Consider the following 20,258-nt stretch of genomic DNA (forward strand, 5'->3'; position numbering starts at 1 on the left):
ACAGTTCCCAGCAACCCTTAAACTACAGTGCCCAGAATTCTTTGGGGGAAAGGAATGTGCTTGGAATGTGTTTTAAAGGTATACTGGGAGAATAGGCAATTTCAGTGGTCTCTAGCACGCTTCAGCTGGCCTTAGGCCGACTTTCTGCAGGAGCCCCAATAGCACCCCGATCTCGCCCTTTGGAATTTGTTGTTCCCTGACTGCCTGGAGAAGCGCGCACGATTTCCTGTCAGGGCTGCGCAGAGGATCCATTGCGAGGATCCTCGATGCAGTGTGGATATACAGAGAAAGCGCGGGCCGTTCACCCGGTCCGTCGCCTTCCTTAAAAGTTGGGGCAGTTCTTTTGTGGCAGTGTTAAGCCTTCGTGCCTTGTGCAAACCCACCAGGGTGGGGAGAGGGGCTTTCTTTTCCTGCGACGCCAACTATAAGCTCTCAGGGAGGATGGGCCCGGAAAGCGGCCGCGCAGTCGACGCGGCTCCCGGACAAGAAAAGAGCGTCTTCTCTGCTAAAAAAAAACAGAGTCCCCTACAGGCTCGAAAAACAGGCGCCTTTCCTATTTCTACACTTCCAGTTTGCTGAGCGGCGGAAGGATTAACGAGGGGAAGATTCGAGGAAGAGGGCGGCGCCTCTGCCCTGCATTGGCCCTGTGACGAAAGAGGGGACTGAATGCAGCAAGCGCACGTAGCTAGTCCTCAGGAGGGTCGAGGAGAAGCGACCATGCCTGGAGAGTTAGGCGCACAGGCACCATTTGGTCGCTCCTCTGAGGGGGCGCGCGGCTTTTGCCACCCTCTTGGGCGGAACTAGTTGGCCACGGGAAAGTGGGGGGTGGGAGGAAGCCCTACATTGTTCGTTAGGGAGGAGGGGTCTCTGCCTAGGCAGCTTCTGCCCCTCCCCCTGCTCAGTGGTAGCGTCGGGTGCCTGCTTTGCATCCAGGTGCGTCCAGGTAGGGCAGCGCGAGGCACCTGTTCCGTCGGACTCCTCGCTGGTCCTCGAAAGGTGTGCGGGTGGCAGTGGGTGGGCGAGGCGTAAGCTAGGAAACGTCTGGCTTGGAGGGACGCCTTCTCCCCGCCTCTGCCACAGAGTCTGCTTGCGGCCATGGTCACCTCCTCTTCACTTTTCTCCCTTCTGTCATGGGACGCAGAGCCCGGGAAGGAATATAGGAAGCAACCCAAGGTAAGCTGCTATTCCCTCCTCCTTGAGAGACAGCCTTAGTCTCGGGAGGGCCAAATGAGCTAGTGCCTCTGAGCATGTTTAAAGTGTACAGTGGTACCTCAGGTTACAGACACTTCAGGTTACAGACTCCGCTGACCCAGAAATAGTACCTCAGGTTTAGAACTTTGCTTCGGGATGAGAACAGAAATCACGCGGCGGCGGCAGCGGGAGGCCCCATTAGCTAAAGTGGTAACTCAGGTTAAGAACAGTTTCAGGTTAAGAACGGACCACCAGAACAAATTAAGTTCTTAACCAGAGGTACCACTGTATTTCCATGTGAAGTTTCACCACCAAAAGTGCTTCAGAGCATATGTGGCGGGAGAGCGAAAGAGCTTAACTCTGAGAGGAATGCATGAAGTGAAATGAAGAAAGCACCCCTGAATTGGCGCTCACCCCCCCCCCCAATCTGTCTGTGTGCTGGGCCACATATCTGGGATGGGAGCAAGATGCTGCATATTTCTTTAGCACTTAAGCCATACTTCACCTTTTGGTGCCCCTAGTTTGGGGAAGGAACATGGGGCGTAGTAAAATGCTGTTTAAGAACAGCCTGCTGTTTTAAGCAAGATTTGGTAACCGTACCTTGAAGGGAAATGGCCACAATGATTTAAGCAGAACACTTCTGCCTTAGATTGTAAAATGCCCATTGGTAAATATAAACTTAAGGATTTCGCAACACTCGAATCTTCCAGCGTTCAGCTTCATTGGATGGCCACGAGTTCTAGTGTTATACGAGAGAGAGTTATACTATCCCCCTTCTCCATGCCATGCATAATTTTGTAAAGCTCTAGGAAGTCACCTCTTACTTTCTCTCTTAACCTTTTCTCTTACCTTTTCTGAAAAACCCCAAACGCTCCAACCTTTCCTCACAGGGGAAGTTACTCCATCCTCTTGATCATTTGGGTTGCCCTTTTCTAACTCTACAATATCCTTTTCGAGGTGAGGGGGAAAGAAATGCTCACACTACACAGTATTCCAAATGTGGTTGCACTATAGGTTTGTATAGCGGCATTATGATAGCAACAGTTTTATTTTTCAGTTCCCTTCCTACTGATTCGTAGCATGGAATTTGCCTTTTTGTCATCTGCCATGTTAGCTTCTACATCAAGCTCTCTGCTACAACCCCAAGATCTTGTTCCTGGTCACTTGTTTACATTGAATTGAACCTGTCATTTTACCATCCAGTTGGGAGAGGTCCTTTTGGAGCTCTCCACAATCTCTTTTTGTTTTAACAACCCTGAGCAATTTAATATCATCAGCAAATTTGGCCACCTCACTGCTCACCCCTAACTTGTTTATGAATAAGTTAAAAAGCACAGGTCCCAATATTGATTCCACCTTCTACATCTCTTCATTCAGAGAACTGTCCATTTATTCCTACTTTGTTTTTCCTGCTGCTTAACCAATTCCTGACACACAAGAGGACTTGCCTCGTGCTCCATGACTGTTGGAACAGTGTCTTCAGAGTTGTTCTTTTAATATCTAATTTTGCTCCATCTTAAACAATACCATACATATCGACCAACCTGGATTGCTGGATGGACTTCAGGCCAAACACCAGTACTGTAGTTGTTTAAGTTACTGGTGATTTATTTTGGTTTTTTTAACCTACATCAGCTGCAAAAGGTGTGGATAGCTGATGAAATAGAGAAGTTTCTTAACAGACTTCCCTTTAAAATCAACTGTCACTACCCCAAGCTGCTCATTTTCCCCATTGAGTCAATCGCCCATCTCCTACTACCCTCCTTAGAAAAACCCCATCCCACTCTCCCACTATATATAAGGGTCTGATGACTTCTGTTTCAGTGTATCTTAAGAAGTGTGCATGCACATGAAAGCTTATACAAAGAACAAATCTAGTTGGTCTCTAAGGTGCTACTGGACAATTTTATTTTTTTATATATTTTGACTGCGTCAGACCAACGCGGCTACCTACCTGAATCTTTCCCCATGAGGAAAGTGATGCAAGGACCTGTTATCTTTTTCCTGCATAAGGGAAAAGGCGGGGAGGGTGGTGGTGTTTAGTGAGAGAAAATGTCAGAGGCAAGAAGCTGCTCCCTGCTCACCTGATGCCAGTTTCCCACTGAAGCAGATTGCAGACCCTGCAGCTGTTTGGGACAAAAAGAGAAAGAAAGAAAGAAAGAAAGAAAGAAAGAAAGAAAGAAAGAAAGAAAGAAGGAAGGAAGGCAGGCGTGTTAGAGTAAGCAAGGCACAAGGCAGAGTATGGTCTTTTTGGTGGTTGTCTGTTGCATTTGTTTATATAATGTTATTGGTAGAGGCTATTACACTGGTCGACAATAATTCATGTGCATGTAAATATTGGAAACCGTTTAATCTATTCTTGTGTTTACTTTAAGCTGTTTGTCTTTTTTATAGTTCTGTAGGTCTTATCATTTTGTAATTATTTGTCTGGTTTTACTTTTTCATATTTTTTCCCATTGCGTGCAGTATCTGTGCCCACACAGGGGAGGGTGGTCATATTGGCTTTCAAGGTTGAGAAACCTATGTCTCTCCATATGTCGTTGGAGCCTAATTCCCACCATTCCTGGTCCTTGGCCATGCTGGCTGGGTTTGATGAGACAACATCTGGAGTCCAACAACAGCTGGAAGGCCACAGGTTCCCTACCTCTGCTATATGGAAGTTTCTGATCAAAACATGAAAGGGAAGCGAATCTTATCTTGCTGGCTCATCACAGTAAACTGAGAATTGCAGAAGTTAAACTTGCTGGATTGTTCTTTCCTGCTGGCTTCTAAGAGAAGGATGATTTATGCAGCCTTTGGGAGTGTGGAAGAACGCATACGAATGGCTAGAGAACTGAATGTTCTTCTGTAGATGCAGCTTGATACTGAAAGGTCATATTTCAAACCTTTTTGGAGATTGGGAGCAGGGCGTTAATATATGCAACCCCAGCATCTCTACTGTATACTCTGACATCCAGTAGATTTTGTTTAAACCCATTATTCAAGCTTTTGACCAGTGGTTCTTCATGTCCCCTAAAATAGGAAAATATTAGCCTTCTCTTCTCTTATGCTGAGGACCTAAGTTACTAGCACAAGTTCAAGAGGTTAAGCAGGGTTCAGGCCCCTGAGCCACCTTCTCTTATGGACAGCCACCTGAGAGGCACTTGACAGAGGTGGGTGAGGCCAGAGTCAAATGTGGATGGGGGCATGAAAACACTACCTTTGTACAGTGTACTAGTTTCTACACACTCCTCTCTGTCTGCCATCCAAACTAGGCATGATCAGAGTTCAAGGACACATTCCATCCAGACAAAAAGACCAGGGTGCAAAGTGGGTCAGTGAGGAGTGTGGCCTGCAAAGAGTTCTGAGGACCAGACAGATATTTATTTATTATTTATATTTATTCATCTAATATATTTATATCCCACCTTTCTCCCACATGGGAATCCAAGGCAGCTCACAACATTTAAGAACAACATTGTAAAATACAAAGTTAATAAAAACACGCTACTGAAAAGCAATAATTAAAGCACACCAAAACACGTTAAAATGCTAGCAGTTAAAATGCAGTTTGCCCTAACGGCAGCCCAGTGAGCGGCATTATCTGCTCCTGAATTATCAAAGTCTTGTCTGAATAGGAAGTTGCTAGCCTGCTGGCAGAAGGACAGCAAAGACAGAGCCAATCCAGCCTCTCTTGGGTGGGAATTCCACTAAATGGGAACAGCCACAGAAAAGGCTCTCTCTCGTTTCACCACCAACTGTGCTTTTGATGCCTATGGATCCAAGAGAAGGTGCTCACCTGAGGATCTTAGCACCCAGGCAGGGAGATATAGCCCTTCAGGCAGCCTGGGCCCAAGCCATATGGGCCTTCATATGTCACGACCAGCACTTTGAATTGTGCCCAGAAACAGACCAGTAGCCAGTTAAGTTAACAAGGGAGAAATATGCTCCCTGTAAGTGGCCCCAGTCATCAGTCCGACTGCAGCAGTCTGGACCAGCTGAAGCATCTGAACATTTAAAAGTGTTCAGGCAGTCCCATGTAGAGTAGTCCAGCCAGGATATAGCTAAGACCCCTGGGCCTGAAGTTCCCCACTACAGAAATAAATGTATCCATTGCATCCAGATTTCAGTCTTAGCTAGGACCCCCAATCCAGTAGTGCAGATGTTCAGTGGCTGAGGCTGCGCATGCCTAATCTCATCAATTAATGATCAGCAGTAATGCTGTATCAGCCCCACCAGCTTTTTGATGTTACGAATGATTTTCAAATGTGTGCAATTCATGTATGTATCTTTTAGCTAGATTAGGGTGGGTACTACTGCTTTCTTTTTCTAAATCCCAGTGTGCATACATGGCTTTAGAAAGCTCAGGAGAGATGAGTAGTGTCCAAGTAATGAGTACCATTATAGGATTGTCTACAGACATCTCTGTTCCTTTCACTGCCCTGTACTACAGTACGTTATAGGATATTTCCATCACAGATGGTAAGATTCACTCAGGGTGAAATTTAACTTTGTGCTATGGTGAATGTCTCATCCTTGCAGCTTTCCAGGTGGAATGACCGTCTCTCCTCTGCATGCTGTTCTGGGGGTTCACCTAACTCCCTTGAATCCTATTTTAGGGTGCACCAGGTGTGTGCTGGGGAGGAGCGTGGAAAAGCCCTATAGCAGAAGTCTTTTCCTATGCTGACAGGAGTCCTTATGTGAATCCTTCCCTTGATCTCATGTTTCCTTGGTTTGTGTCCTAAAGTTATACCTTAGCTTACCTTGTATTGATGTGCTTTGCCAATGAATTTAGCTTAAGGGGAACACTTGGACAAGGAGCAGCTGTTGTTCCATTCTGCTTCCGTTACAGAGGAAACTGTAATTGAGGAATGTACAGAACGAACTTACTAACCAGAATTTCAACAAGTTACAATAATACAGGTAACACCTTTGCAGCTGATGAAAAAGAAAGACAGTAACTTGTTTCTTTTGGGTGTTCCATATTACATCCTTAAGACAACTTCCTAGTATTGTTCAACATGTTTATTAAAGGGGAAGTGTTCAGATGGGTTTGTCAGTGAGAACAAGGAACAATACAAATTCGGTGTCTGAGTAAACCATTCCAGATAGGTATCAGTGTCAGGCAATTTTTATTGCATTATCAATCGGTCAGAATTTTCTCATGCTTTCAAATCACTTCTGTGTTTGTTAGTCAAGGGAAGAGAAAGGATTTTGGTGAAGCCTTGGAATTTTACTCAGCCACATCCCTAGCACTTGGAAGTTCATTGCTGACTCATTTTCAAGCATATTTTCTCAACCTTAATGACTGCAATGTTGCTCCTTTAAAATAGAACAATTTTATTACTATTTGTAACATTTTCCCCCAGCCCTTCTTATTTTCATACACCACTTAGGGTGGTTTGCAACAATTTGAATGCTTTTCACTTGAAAACTAGTGTTTTACTCATATGAAAAAATAACTGGATATTTTGTATCACATCTTGTTGTTTGGTTGACCACAATTACTGTAATTGGGTGACAGCCCCTAAGTATAAAATACATGTAATCTGGAATAGCTAGACTACCATGAGAGTTCATTGTTGTGTGAGTGTTTTTAATCTCGTCAGCTATTACCTTTCGTGCCGCTAATCCTGAATCATCTTCCTTGCATAATATAAATATTTTCTTTTGCAAAGCTAGACAAAAACCTGCTGTATTCTTAGCTCTTGAAGGCATAGCAACTATGCGATTTCTTTAAACTGTTTAATTTAAGGCTTGGAGCTCAAATCACACCTGCACACAGAGACGGGGCATGTTTGGACTTTAAGTATTTAAAGCCCCAAATATGGGATGTTATCCAATGCAAGAGATGTGCACTAGCAGAACAGAACTTTTTCCTCCTCTCTTCTCCCTTTGCAGCCCCCCTATGTTCTGGTGAACTCTCAAAATCAGTTCTTGAATGACTTGTATGTACTGGGGGGGGGGGGGGAAAGTAAAACTGTGGTGTGCTGGATGCATTCTGACCCTATGTCCTTCAAACTAATCAAGTGTAGAAACATTGTTTCCCTTACAATGTATTGCATTTCCCTTTAATGCAGTTTTGACATGCCTTTACTAATAGTGCAGGATCCAGTCCTTTCCAATTCAAACCACCCTCACTCCCAAATCAAATCATCAGCTTGAAGTTTGCTAAATCTCTGGAATATTTTAGATAGGAAACCCATTTGACTCATATTGTGTGCATAAAGTGTCCCTATTGATAGATCCCTTTTAAACATGTCACATTCCTGTTAAAAAAAGAAAACTGTTCTCTGAGTGACACTGGATTTTATTTTTTTTAATCTCAGAAGGATGATAAGGTGCCTTTAATACAGGCATAGGCAAACTCCGGCCCTCCAGATGTTTGGGACTGCAATTCTCATCATCCTAGCTAACAGGACCAGTGGTCAGGGTTGATGGGAATTGTAGTCCCAAACATCTGGAGGGCTGGAGTTTGCCTATGCCTGCTTTAATACTTTCCTCTTTAGTGGGGAATGAGAACGTAGGGCCTGGCTGGACCTTGACTGTTGCAATGTGAGCTGTGTATTCTTGCCAATATTTGTGGGAGCAGGGCAAATGGTCCTCCTGTTTGCTAGGGGCAGATACAATCCACTGGCTGAAAGGTCACCTATTAACTGGGGGAACCTTAGCCCCACCCAAAGCAGTAGTAGCCGATTCCCTGTATGGAAACAGGAGCAGCAGTGGATCAACATCGGGGTGAGTAATCTTTTTTGGTTTCAGTACTGCATTCCTCTTCTGGGCAACTTTTCCATAGGCCACAAATCAGTAGTGGGCAGGGCCACAGGCAAAAGCGAGCAAAAAAATACACCTCTCTTCTCCAGTCAGGCAAAATTGTGAAGCAGAGCTGCTGAGGGGTGCAACTGGGGGAGGTAGTGTGGCTGGAGAGAGTCTGAAGGGCCAGATTGAGAGGCACAGAGGGCCACATTCATGTCACAAGCCTGGGATTCCCCACTTTGAACTACAGCATAGGATTGTTGTACAGATGGGTAAGATTAGTAGGGGGTGATATTTACCACACTCCTTAAGCCTTTAGATCAGGCTGGACTATATTTCTGGACAATTAAAAGGTTGCTCTCAGTGGATCTTTGAGATCAGGTTTCTGACTTCTACACTGGCTATTTCTCTTCAGCAAAAGTGCGCACTAATTTACTTGTTCTTTGTTTGAGATTCATTTATAAACACCTGAATCAAACAACTGCTAAGTGGCGTAGAAAGAGAGAGAGAGGGAGGGAGAAAAATCAGTTACATAGACCAGCAACCTTTAAAAACAAGTATATGTAGCTAAATTATGTGCCTGGAAAAGTTTCAGCAGGCATCTAAAACAGGATTGCAAGGGTGCTTGCCTAAGGTTAAAGTTATCACCATAAAACATGCTGTGATATAGCTAAACGGAACCTTTCCACTACTTAAGAATATGAGCTATATAACTGTATAAATTCTTAAATACTATATGACAGCTTTACTGTTTCAGAAAATAGTACAAGTTACATAGCTCATTTAATTGCTCAATTTGCTCATGATTTGTATGAAGCTATATTAGGAAGGATGGGGACTAAATGTTAATCAGATACAATAACACAAACTGGTGTGTTTGAATATGGCATTTAATTTCTCTACCTCTCCCTCCACCCCTTTTTCTGTCTCTGCATTTGCAAGTCACTGAGCAAGATCACGGGCATGTCCAGAACCCAGACCAATTTTAGTAACAAGATCAAGTAGTTATTAGGCAGAATGGTTTTAAATTGTTGTTAATTTTTCTTGCTGGTAATTTTTTTGTATTTTCTTTTTGGTAAACCACTTTGAATCTTACGGGGTGGGGGACAATAAATTCCCTTCCCCACCCCATGTTTCTTTTCTTTTTGGAATGGAAACAGTCTAACTTAGTCCGAGGCACCAAGAATATATGATAATGTTAAGTCTCATTACATCTTTGATATCGGAAAGGATGGCATCAATATATTGGTTTGGTTATAATATTGTCTTTTGGTTGCAAACAGTATTCTGTATTTGCTATAGTTTGTGGTGAGACTGTTTTAAGAATCAGGGACAAGTAATTACTAGTCTGAACCACCCTAAGACCTCTGGGTACAGGGCGGTATATAAATTCTAATAATAATAATAATAATAATAATAATAATAATAATAATAATGTTTTTGTTTTTTTTAACTGAAAAGCATGCTGGAAGGCAAAGATTTTGAAGAGAGTAATGACAGTGGGTTAAGGAGAAGGAGAGGAGGAATGCTTAACCCTTTCCCTACTAGCTGCTTTTCTGCTCAAAATTCCCTGCAGCTTCTTTTCCAGATGCACATTTACAAGTGTAATACAGGCAACTTCCTATTTACGCAGCGATTACATTCCGAGGCACAGGGTGCATTAGCAGGATGTGTGTAAGCCCACCCCACCTCGTTCTGCCCCTGCCCCGTCCCCTTGCGGTGCTGAAAACATCATACACATATCGATCATGCACAAATAGGGAGGCGCCTCTACACATCTCAGATCTGCAGGGGAACCAGCTGGGTAGGGAACTACGTATTTTGAGCCGAAGAGCTGTCAGGATAAGTCTTGGTGGGTGCACATGCACACATCCCCACACTATGCTGCCACTCCTTTGTTCAAAACCCAAACTCCTGAGGCTGCTTTTCTTTTCTTTTTTTACCCATCCCCATTCAGAATGCCTGTGCAAAAAGGACATGTTTGACTTCTGCTGTTGCTTAAGCCATGGAAGATAGAGTTGGTGAAATGGAAGGAACTGGGCAGACACCCAGTTGCACATGCTTCCCAGCTCTCCGGTGGGGGCAGGGAGGGGGTAAAGCTGAAGTCACTGTTGGCTTAGAACAGCTTGATTCTGGTTGTGTCTTGTGCAAGCAGTGCAGGTCAGTTTTTACAAGCTCAGCAGTATGCCCAAGTTCCTCTTTGTGTGCATCTGTGGTTTGTTCAGTGTCGCTAATTTATGGCACTGTAGAAATGCTTTCGACCACATCTAGCTCTTCAGCTTGATGCTTTTGAGCCAAGGTGATAATCCCACCACCACCACCAATGTTGTTGGACCATCAGGGATGATGGGAATTGTAATCCATCAACATCTGGAGGGCACTGTTGGCTCTGTTTGTTCTTTGAGGCTGTACTCCCACTAATAATATTTTCACTGGGGGACAAGGAATGTTGTATTTCAAGTCTGGTATGGAAGCCTTGCCAAGAACAGCATGTACATTAAGGATGTACATCAAAGGTGGTTGGGTGTTGATGGGCAGCCTCATTTCACACAGAGACTGCTGAATCTGTAGGTGGAGGCCTCCTACTTGCACAAGAAGAAGACACGTGGATGAGACCCCCATATATATTTGTAACTTGTATATTTGTAAATAAACACAAATATTGCAAAGCACCAATGACCTCCATCCAAAGAAAACCAAACACAGGTAGTGCTATCATTGGGCTATGCATAATATTAGGTAACAACCAGCATCTTGAATTGTAATTGGATGCACACCGGCAGCCAATGCAGATTTGACGCGACAATATAATATATTTGTCACAGCCTTCCCCACTGTCTTTGCTACTGCATTCTGCACTGGCTGAGGCTTCTGAACAGTCGTCGTGAGCAGCCCCGTGTTCAGTGTGTTGCAGTAGTCTGTCTTCCTTATTAACTAATAGTTCCTGAGTCACCATCATCTTCCAGTCAGGGTGGAAGAATAGCAGCCTTTACTGAGTTCATGTGTTCAACCTCCATTAACCCATCTGATATGCATCCAGAAATTGTAGTTGTCAGCGAATCACCTTGTCCATAGTTTCTTTTAAAAATGAGCTTGGGGCAGTAAACCCTTGGTTTTTTTTAATATGATGAGGTTGACAATTTATGCTTTTAAGGCTGTTGGGATATCCTCCTTTTACTTTGCAGCTGATAAGGAGAAAATGTGGCCTTTCAGGTGCCATCTGGGTTACATTTTCCATCATCACTGCATTGGCATGTTGACTGGGGATGAATGGAATTTGTGCATTGGAGAAATGGGAGTCCCTGTAAAAAAAAAAAAGGAGAGGGAACCTGCTGTCAGGTTTTTAATAGGCAAAATGGACAATGAAGTGACTGGTGTGCAATTGGTTTGCCCACACATTCCCCAAAACCCTTCTCCGTGCTGCTGGTGGCTTTGGATTAAACCTGATCTGGGGTTAGAGCCATTCCACTATGCCATCCAGATTAGCAGTAAAAAAGGCAGGTTGCTCTTTATTTTGTCACAAATATAAACTCTTAAGTGATATCTGTACCGCTTCAAAAGACTGCAAACGTTTCTAGTAATTAAACTACAACAACAACACAAGCATTTGCCCAGCAGAAAACCTTTTGCAAAAAGCAGTCTGTGCAAGATGCTGGCAGCCCATTCTGTGAATGCAGCAGTTCAGTTAATTCTGTATCAATAATTCATGGCACTGGCCTATTTGTTAATTACTGGCCCATGGCCCAGTTCTCCTCCCTGCTCCCCCTAAAAGCATACATTTATGGGATGGCTTGCAGGGATTTCGGTTCCACAGCAGTTTATGCTTATTAACTTTGAACACAATAATGCTGAAGGGGACAAAAAAAAATTCCTCTGGTTTTCAGTCGTTTATTCCAGCTATAATCTCAGTAAACTCTTAAAAAACAAAACTGGCTCTTCCTGTGCTGGAAAATGACAGTGTTCTGCACAAACGATAACATGCCCATTTACATGTTATGAGGCGCCTCTTTCTGTAGGTTCATCCCATGATAATGACTTTGATGTTTAAAGCAGAGGTTGTTGCCGTGGTGTCCTCCTGATGTTGTGAAGGACAACCCCCATCACCCACCTATGCTCAGATCCTGCTTTGGGCATAGGCATCTGATTGGCTATTGTGAGAACATAGCGCTGGACGTTTGCTATCCTTGGTTGAAAGGCCCACAACCACAGTGGTGTTTCTTCCACAATTCACATCCTTGGTGGGAAGCTTGTTTTAGTAGCAGGGTCCTCTTAGCCTTTAAACCACTAGCCCAAAGGGTCATCTTGAGCACTGCTGGAATGCTGAAAGCAGTGTTGCCCAACCTGGTGTCTTGCAGATAGCTTGAGCACAGTTGTCCATGCATTGGTGACATCATGACTGGATTATTGCAATGTGCTCAATGTGGGGCTACCCTTGAGGGTTGGTCAGGAGTTTTGCAGCTGGTGCAGAACATGACTAGGTTGCTTGTGGTGACAAACTAACACCAGCATATAAACATCCCGCTTGCATGATTTGCACTGGCTACCAAACTGCTACTGGGACAAGTTCAAGGTGTTGGTACTAACATACAAGGTCCAGGACCTCTGGAGTGCACAAGGTTGGGCAAGGCTGCTTTAAGCACTCCAGAAGTGTTGCAAGATCATCTCTCCGCAGCAATTTAAAGTGCTTCCATGATGCTTTAAGGGTATTTGGTGTGAATGTGGCCATAGCTGCCAATGATTCATTTACTCATCCTTCATTTTTTTTGATTAATATTCCACTTAATATATATTGGGCTTCTTCTGGCCCAGGCAGTATCACAGGGATAGGAAACATGAAAAGAAAAATTTCTCCCAGCAGATTAGGGAAGTAGTACATTGTTAAATCCATCTTTGCACAGTAAAAAGGGCAACCTTAATAGCAAAGGAGAGAAGCCTGTAACATTGTGTGGTAGCAGTGCTAATTATTTTCAGTCCTGTTTAAATATTCAGCTCTATATTATCTGTTGCTGGATTTATACCCTGCCATAAACATGTAGCTTGTGCAGGTGAGAAGCTTGTGCAAACAACTCATAATGAACTGAAAAGAGATAACAACTATCATGGGTGTGGGAAGCCCAGGATCCCAACCAACCCTTCCTTATCAGGAAGACATTGAGTCCTTCAGCCTCTTTGCTGTGTTCTGCCCCTCAGCCCAGCTACTGTGCAACAAACTACAGTGGTACCTCGGGTTAAGAACTTAATTCGTTCTGGAGGTCTGTTCTTAACCTGAAACCGTTCTTAACCTGAGGTACCACTTTGGCTAATGGGGCCTCCCACTGCCGCCATGCCACCGCCATGCGATTTCTGTTCTCATCTTGAAGCAAAGTTCTTAACCCAAGGTACTATTTCTGGGTTAGCGGAATCTGTAACCCGAAGTGTCTGTAACCTGAAGCGTCTGCAACGTGAGGTACCACTGTATTGCTACAACTGAAACTGGTAGAAAGAAGTTACTTGCTACTCATGGTCAAGGAACAGAGTCCTTGCAGGTCCTAAGCTAAAAAATGCATTCCAGCCAGGCAAAAGGGTGGCGTGGCTGGGGGGGGGGGCATGTGGGGTGTGTGGGAAACCAGTTGGATAGGCCTGGAGATCTGCATTTGGAACCTGGCCTGAGGTTCCCCATCCCTGATATATTGGACAGGTGGTCTCCAGCTGTTGATGGACCCCCAGCTCCATCATCTTAGACCACTGCCTTTGCTGGCTAGGAGTTGGGAGTCCAACAATATCTTGAAAGCCACTGGTTCCCCCAGCGCCTGAGTTATTGGCTATAGTGACTAAATAGAAGCTCCCATCTTGAGATCTCATCCCTCCGATCATCAACAGCAGAGAGTGCTCTATAAACTTTATACCCTGCTTATTCTGTTTAAATTGCACAGGAGCTTTGATGAGCAAGAACTGTACAAATCCCTTTAAATTAAATAATGAGCTCAGGGGCATGTGGGTGGCCTCTGTTGGAAATAGGCTTTTGAGCAAGAAGAGCCTTTGGTTAGTTCTGGTAAAGCAAACTCTGTGTGCTGTTTAGCCCAGCCTTCTGTAGTCCTGTGTGAATTACAATGCTGTTTTTCTCTCCTCTAGGACAAGAGCACAATGCTTCATGGCCACCTACTATTTCTCATTGGACTGACATTTGCATACAGAGGAATAAATGCAGATTCTCGGTGTGCCGTAACAGGCAGGCTTGTGAACTATGAGTGGTGCAACTTCACACAGGTTCCCCCTCTGCCTGAAGGCATTGTTTTACTCTCCCTAAATTTCAATTTCATCCAGCAAGTGAATGCCACATCCTTCCCACTGCTGGAGACATTGACGGTTCTCTCACTTGGAAGCCAGCTGGTCTCTCCTGTCACAGTAGGAGAAAATGCTTTTAGGAATTTGCCAAATCTTCATCAACTGGATTTAGCTTACAATAAAATGATTGTGCTGGATCCACAGGCTTTCAGGGGGCTGGGGAAGTTAAGTAACCTTCTGCTATACTATAATGATCTTAACGAATCCATTCTGGAAAAGGATTACTTTAAAGATTTGGTCTCTCTGGAATATCTGAACCTTGAATTCAATAAGATCACTAGGCTTCACCCTCACCCTTCATTGCGCAACATGCAAAAGTTAACACTTCTGACCTTGAAATTAAACAGCATTGAAACCATATGTGAGGGAGATCTCTACAGCTTTCAAGGAAAAGCTTTCACATTGTTGAATCTTAATTCTAATGGTTTGTTTAAAGGAGATTCTCAAGACTGGGCAACTTGTGGCAATCCTTTCAAAAACATTGTCTTCAATACACTGGATGTTGGTGGCAATGGCTGGGGTATAAGAACAACCCAGCAATTCTGTGCAGCTATTCAGGGAACACCACTTGTGGGTTTGAAGATATCGCCTCACACCATGGGCTCATCATTTGGCTTTAATAACATGCCAGACCCAAACAACAATACATTTGCAGGTCTGGCCCAGAGTGGCCTTCGCCTGCTTAATATTTCACGTGGCTTTATCTTTTCTCTTAACCCACGTGTATTTCAATATCTTGGTGATCTGGAATTGCTGGATCTCAACTCAAATAACATAAATAAAATTCAAAAAGAAGCATTCTTTGGTCTCTGGAGCCTACAACACCTAGACCTGTCGTACAATCTGCTGGGAGAACTCTTGGATTACACTTTTGAAGGTCTTCTAAATGTGCGTATTATAGCTCTGCAACACAATCATATTGGGGTGATTGATAGGGCTCCATTTAAAGGCTTGCCAAACCTTCACACTGTGGACCTCAGTGACAATGCTCTAAAAGTAATCCGAACACTCCCAAGTCTCAGCTATGCTTTTTTAGGTAGCAACCGGATACAGTCTGGAGACCACAGCAAAATAGTGGCTATAAATTCAACATATGTTGACATGGGAGGAAACAGGATGGACAATCTGGGAGACCTCTATGAACTTCTCCGATATCCAGATATCCAGTATATTTTGTTAAGAAATAATCGCTTCTCCTACTGCAACAGGTACAACAATATAGCAGAAGACAACCAGTTGCTCTACTTGGATCTTGGAGACAATATGTTGAAGCTTGTGTGGGAGAGAAGTTTGTGCTTGGATGTGTTCAAGGCGTTGTCCAAGCTTCAGGTCCTGCATCTCAATAATAACTACCTTAGTTTCCTTCCAGAGGGCATCTTTGATGGCCTGGTATCACTGGTTAGGCTTAACTTGGCTTCAAACCTCTTAACTTACATTTCTCACAGTGCTTTTCCTGTGAGCCTCAGGAAACTTGACTTATCCTCGAACCAGCTGCTTTATCCAGATCCTCAGCTCTTTGCAACTCTGGACAATCTGGATATCACCTATAACAGATTTTACTGTAACTGCCTCTTAAGTGACCTAATTGTGTGGCTGAACCAAACCAATGTCACCTTAGCTGGGTCACCAGATAAAAGGTTTTGTTTTGGACCCCCTGATCTTGCTGGCAAAAGCCTTCATGAGTTTAATGTTGATGATTGCAATGAAGACAAGATATTGGAGCCTCTGCAGTTGTCGCTCTTCATTTTTACCACCGTTGCTGTGACAATGTTCCTAACGGTGGTGATTGTTTTTGCTCGCTTTAGAGGAACCTGCTTCTTTTGGTATAAGACCGTGGTAAGAGTATTCTTGAAGGAGCAACAGCCAGCGTTGGAGGAAGAGACCTATAGATACGATGCCTACATGTGCTACAGCAGCAAGGATTTTGAGTGGGTCCAGAACTCCTTGATAAGGCACCTAGACCTCCAGTATTCTGATAAAAACAAATTTGCTCTCTGCTTTGAAGAGCGAGATTTCTTGCCAGGAGAGGATCACATCACCAACATTCGTGATGCCATTTGGAACTGTAGGAAAACAATTTGCATAGTGACAAAGCAGTTTCTCAAGGATGGCTGGTGCGTCGAAGCTTTTAATTTTGCTCAGAGTCGGTATTTTTGTGACCTGAAAGATGTCCTCATAATGGTGGTGGCTGGATCACTTTCGCAATATCAGCTTATGAAGTATCAACCAGTCAGAGTGTTTTTGCAAAGGGGTCAATACTTGAGGTGGCCCGAAGACCCCCAAGATGTGGAGTGGTTTCTAAATGCACTTTCTCACCAAATACTGAAGAAGAAGGAAGTAAAAAAGAAACAGAAGAAGAAGAAGAAGAAGAAACTCAAGAGGAGGAAATCAAAGACATTGGAAATGAAAGTTATTACCATCTCTTAGTTGGCAGTTCTAACTACCAGGCCATTGAAATGGCCGCCAGTCAGAGAAATGTGTCATGCAGTTCCTTAAACACATTGAGCCCTAATCTCTCTACATGAGCGAGGCAAATCCTGCACTGAGAAGACTGTGTGAGCACTCTGGAGATCTTCGTGCCATTTCCTCCTTCACTGCCAAGACTTTCCAAAGATCAGTATGCTGCACCTGATGAATCTTGCACATACCAGACTGAAATTGAAGGACGTTTACATTTTTATAGTAACAATTGTGTGAGCTCCAACTGTGTAAGCTTTTGTTGGTTGAAGGATTGTTAATCACTGAGTTACTTAGTTAAAGGGGGGCGGGATCCACTACTTTGCTCATAGACATGAAAACATATTGCCAATTGCATTACTGCCTTAGAGCACAGTGAAGTTCTCAAAGCTCTTTCCCGACTAGCTGTTCACATCAGCACAGCCTAATTAGTGTCCAGTCCATTTCTGTTTGTGTACACACCAGTGGGCATTCATGGAACGAGGATGTATTTACCCTAAAGAAAGGTGTTCACACCTTGGCTAGAGACGAATTAGAAATGGCTCAGGGACTCCAATCACTGTGAAGCTGGTTTGGAAAACGACGCATCAAACCATAGTATCTTATAACAAAAGTTGGGGATACATATGCATGTTGGATAACAATAATATGCATTAAAAACCTGGCACTGAAAAGCAGTGTGAGTGCACAGCCTTAAACTGAAACATGAGATAGCTATGTTTTCCATTGTGACCTTTTCATATCTTAGCAGAGGTGGTTACTCCTTCTTAAGCCTATCTCCTGTACAATATCAGTATTGAGTCAGTGAAAGATGGTGGCCTCTTTGGGCCTTCATTGCCCATCAAATGTGCAATGCGCGGACACCTCCAGTGGGGAAAGTGGCATTGTGGTGGCAAACTCCGCTCCTCACCTATGTATTTTCATTACAATGTCCATAGGGGAACCCCCCCCCCCCGATGCATTGTGGAGTTCATCTTGGATGAATCAGGGGTGGAGCCTAGCCTGCCCTGCCCCACATTGATGATTGTCATTCGTGGGGAAAAGCAACTAAACAACTCTATATTAGAACTATTTTTATATGTCAACTACCTCAAGGTTTGAACTGGTTTAGAAACCAAGTTCAGCACCTCTGTTAGTATATAGTGTACATAATACAGATTAAAACATACAGTGGTTACAAACACCTTGGGTTACAAACACTTCATGTTACAGACTCCGCTAACCCGGAAGTAGTACCTCGGGTTAAGAACTTTGCCCCAGGATGAGAACAGAAATCACGCTGTGGCCACGCGACGGCAGCGACATTAGCTAAAGTGGTACCTCAGGTTAAGAACAGTTTCAGGTTAAGAACGGACCTCCGGAACGAATTAAGTTCTTAACCAGAGGTACCACTGTAGTGACCATTTCAAATTCCAGTGCCTGCCTGAATGTATTTCAAACAAACTACCTAAGAGCTTGAAGGACTGCACAGCAGGCAGAGGGACCCCTGTGGCCTTCCAGATGTTGTTTGGCTGCAGCTCCCATCATCACTGACTATTGGCTGTGCAGGCTGGAGCTGAAAGTCCAGCAACATCTGTAGGGCCACAGGTTCCTCGCCCCTCATGCATACAGTAAGGGAATATTAAAGCAACGTCCTTAGACCTAAAGACATCAGGTTATTGTACATGTGCCCGAATGAATTTAAATATTTAGGTTTTTGGTTCAAGGCAGAAATCTTGGGACTGTTGCTTAATGTGAAGTTCTGAAATCGTAAGTGCATAACTGAGTTTAATGACTTCCGGAGGTGCTGTACATCTATAGCTGGTATTAGTTATGCGATTCACAGATGTTCATTACCAGCTTGAAAGGGAATGGAAACTCAGGCTATCAGTCTTCATTTAGTCTCTATGAGAACAAAGGCTTGTCGTGCAGTGGCACCAGTTATTTGGAACACCGTTCCTATTGAAATGAAGCTAGCACCCACGACTCTTGATATTCCATCGCTTGATGGAAACCTTTTTAAGAGACCTAATAACATTCACTGTTGGTAATTTGTTTTGTATTTTATGATCTTGCTTTTTTACGATGGTTTATTGATTTTATGGTACACCTTCCTTATATATGGTTTTAATGAGCTGCTGGCTTATGAATGTTATTGGAAGTAAATAAAATGGAATAAATCAGTCTTGCCCTCCTCATCAAGCCCTCCTCATATGGTCTCCATAGGTAACCTAGCATTTCTCCCAGGCAAGTGAGTGAGCTGGCAGATGACCCTCTTCTAGCAGTCCACTGTATTTCTGAGCTGGGCAGCAAGGAAACACAGACCCCCACCCCCAGCCTAGAAGTGGAGGCAGCATGGGGTGCTTCATTCCTCCTCTGGCAGCCCACTGCATCCCCATTATACTGGGCATAGAAGAGATAAACTTACACTCCTTCCCTGCACCACAGCAGCACCCTCTGCTGTGTTTCTATGCCAGATGTCCAGCACAGATATGCAGCACCAGACCATGGAGCCATCCAGGTCTCAGCCACAGGCCACTTGTTCTCTAAGCTGAGCATGCAGGTCGAGCCTTCACACAGAAGTGCAGTGGGCTGGTGGTGACCAAGGGCCAGAGCGACCCGGCCCTTCATCACCAGTCCTTTCCTGGATGGAGGAGTCAATGAAGCTCCACCCATCGCATCCAGCACGGAAGCCGAGCAACCAGAAGTGAGAGGCAAAGAGGTAAAATAATCTATGCAGTGCTGGAGGTGTAAAGGTTTTATACGTGGTTGGTGGTTGTAAGAAGGATTGGATGTTTGCTTGGGGAAGAACAAGCAATTCGAGAAGCCTTAGGGGAGAAAGGGTTTTCTGTCCGCTAAGCCGGTGTTGTTCAGTGATGCAAACAGATCAGCTGAAACAAAATCTGCTCACTCAGTAACTAAGATAAGCCTAGCAGCCAGGATATTTAATGCAATAAAGGAAGGAAGGAAGGAAGGAATTCTATTAGGGCCTCTTCTTTGAGAGAATAAGGTAAATGACCATGAATAAAATTGCAGCAAGTGCATAAAGCCTAGTGGGAACAATGGATGTAATTCAATTAATAATGATTAAACTTTGTTCCTCTGGAATTATGTGTGTGCAGGATGATGATAAATCTCAAGTACTGAGAATGTTGCACATCTTCTGAAATTTTACCAAAGGTCTTTTCCCTTAAAAACCAGAGGCAAGGAATGGTCAAATTTGGGCCAGTAGGCCTCCCCATTTGGCTCAAAAGGCTGTTTTGGACAAGTCATGCCCCTCTGACAATCAGTTGTAGGGAAAGTGAGGGCAGGGCTTGAAGGAAAAAGGCTTTGCATAGGACTTCCCAAGCATCCAGCAGGCAGCTGATTGTCAGGCATTTGAGAAGCGCTGCAGACAGAGCTCAGCAAGCCCCTTGAGCTATGGTGAAAGAAGGTAAAAGACCCCTGGAGGATTAAGTCCAGTCAAAGGCGACTATGGGGTTGCGGTGCTCATCTCGCTTTCAGGCCGAGGGAGCCGGCGTTTGTCCACAGACAGCTTTCCGGGTCATGTGGGCAGCATGACTAAATCACTT

General features: G+C 44.1%; 1 protein-coding gene across 2 annotated transcripts; it reads left to right on the plus strand.

Annotated features, from left to right (window-relative positions):
• The first annotated feature begins 384 nt into the window (after positions 1–384).
• TLR5 (toll like receptor 5) lies at positions 385–18,871 on the plus strand. Of its 2 annotated transcripts, none has more exons than XM_083606181.1 (2): positions 385–1,173; positions 14,038–18,871. In XM_083606181.1, exons 1-2 carry the CDS (start codon positions 1,096–1,098, stop codon positions 16,675–16,677), a joined length of 2,718 nt encoding a protein of 905 aa, XP_083462307.1. In that variant the 5' UTR covers positions 385–1,095; the 3' UTR covers positions 16,678–18,871. The 2 variants fall into 2 exon arrangements, with proteins under 2 accessions (XP_083462307.1, XP_083462308.1); XM_083606182.1 differs by lacking the exon at positions 385–1,173 and adding an exon at positions 8,065–8,198 and having other exon boundaries at positions 14,038–16,816.
• Positions 18,872–20,258: the final 1,387 nt, after the last annotated feature.

This window comes from Podarcis filfolensis (genome assembly GCF_964270895.1).
Source record: "Podarcis filfolensis genome assembly, chromosome: 3".
Taxonomy (NCBI): Eukaryota; Metazoa; Chordata; class Lepidosauria; order Squamata; family Lacertidae; genus Podarcis; species Podarcis filfolensis.

Bases quoted from the DNA above. Each gene is read 5' to 3' on its own strand.
- TLR5 (XM_083606181.1), top strand. From the start codon at position 1,096: ATGGTCACCTCCTCTTCACTTTTCTCCCTTCTGTCATGGGACGCAGAG. The intron at 1,174-14,037 runs GTAAGCTGCTAT...TCTCTCCTCTAG, and splicing joins AATATAGGAAGCAACCCAAG to GACAAGAGCACAATGCTTCA.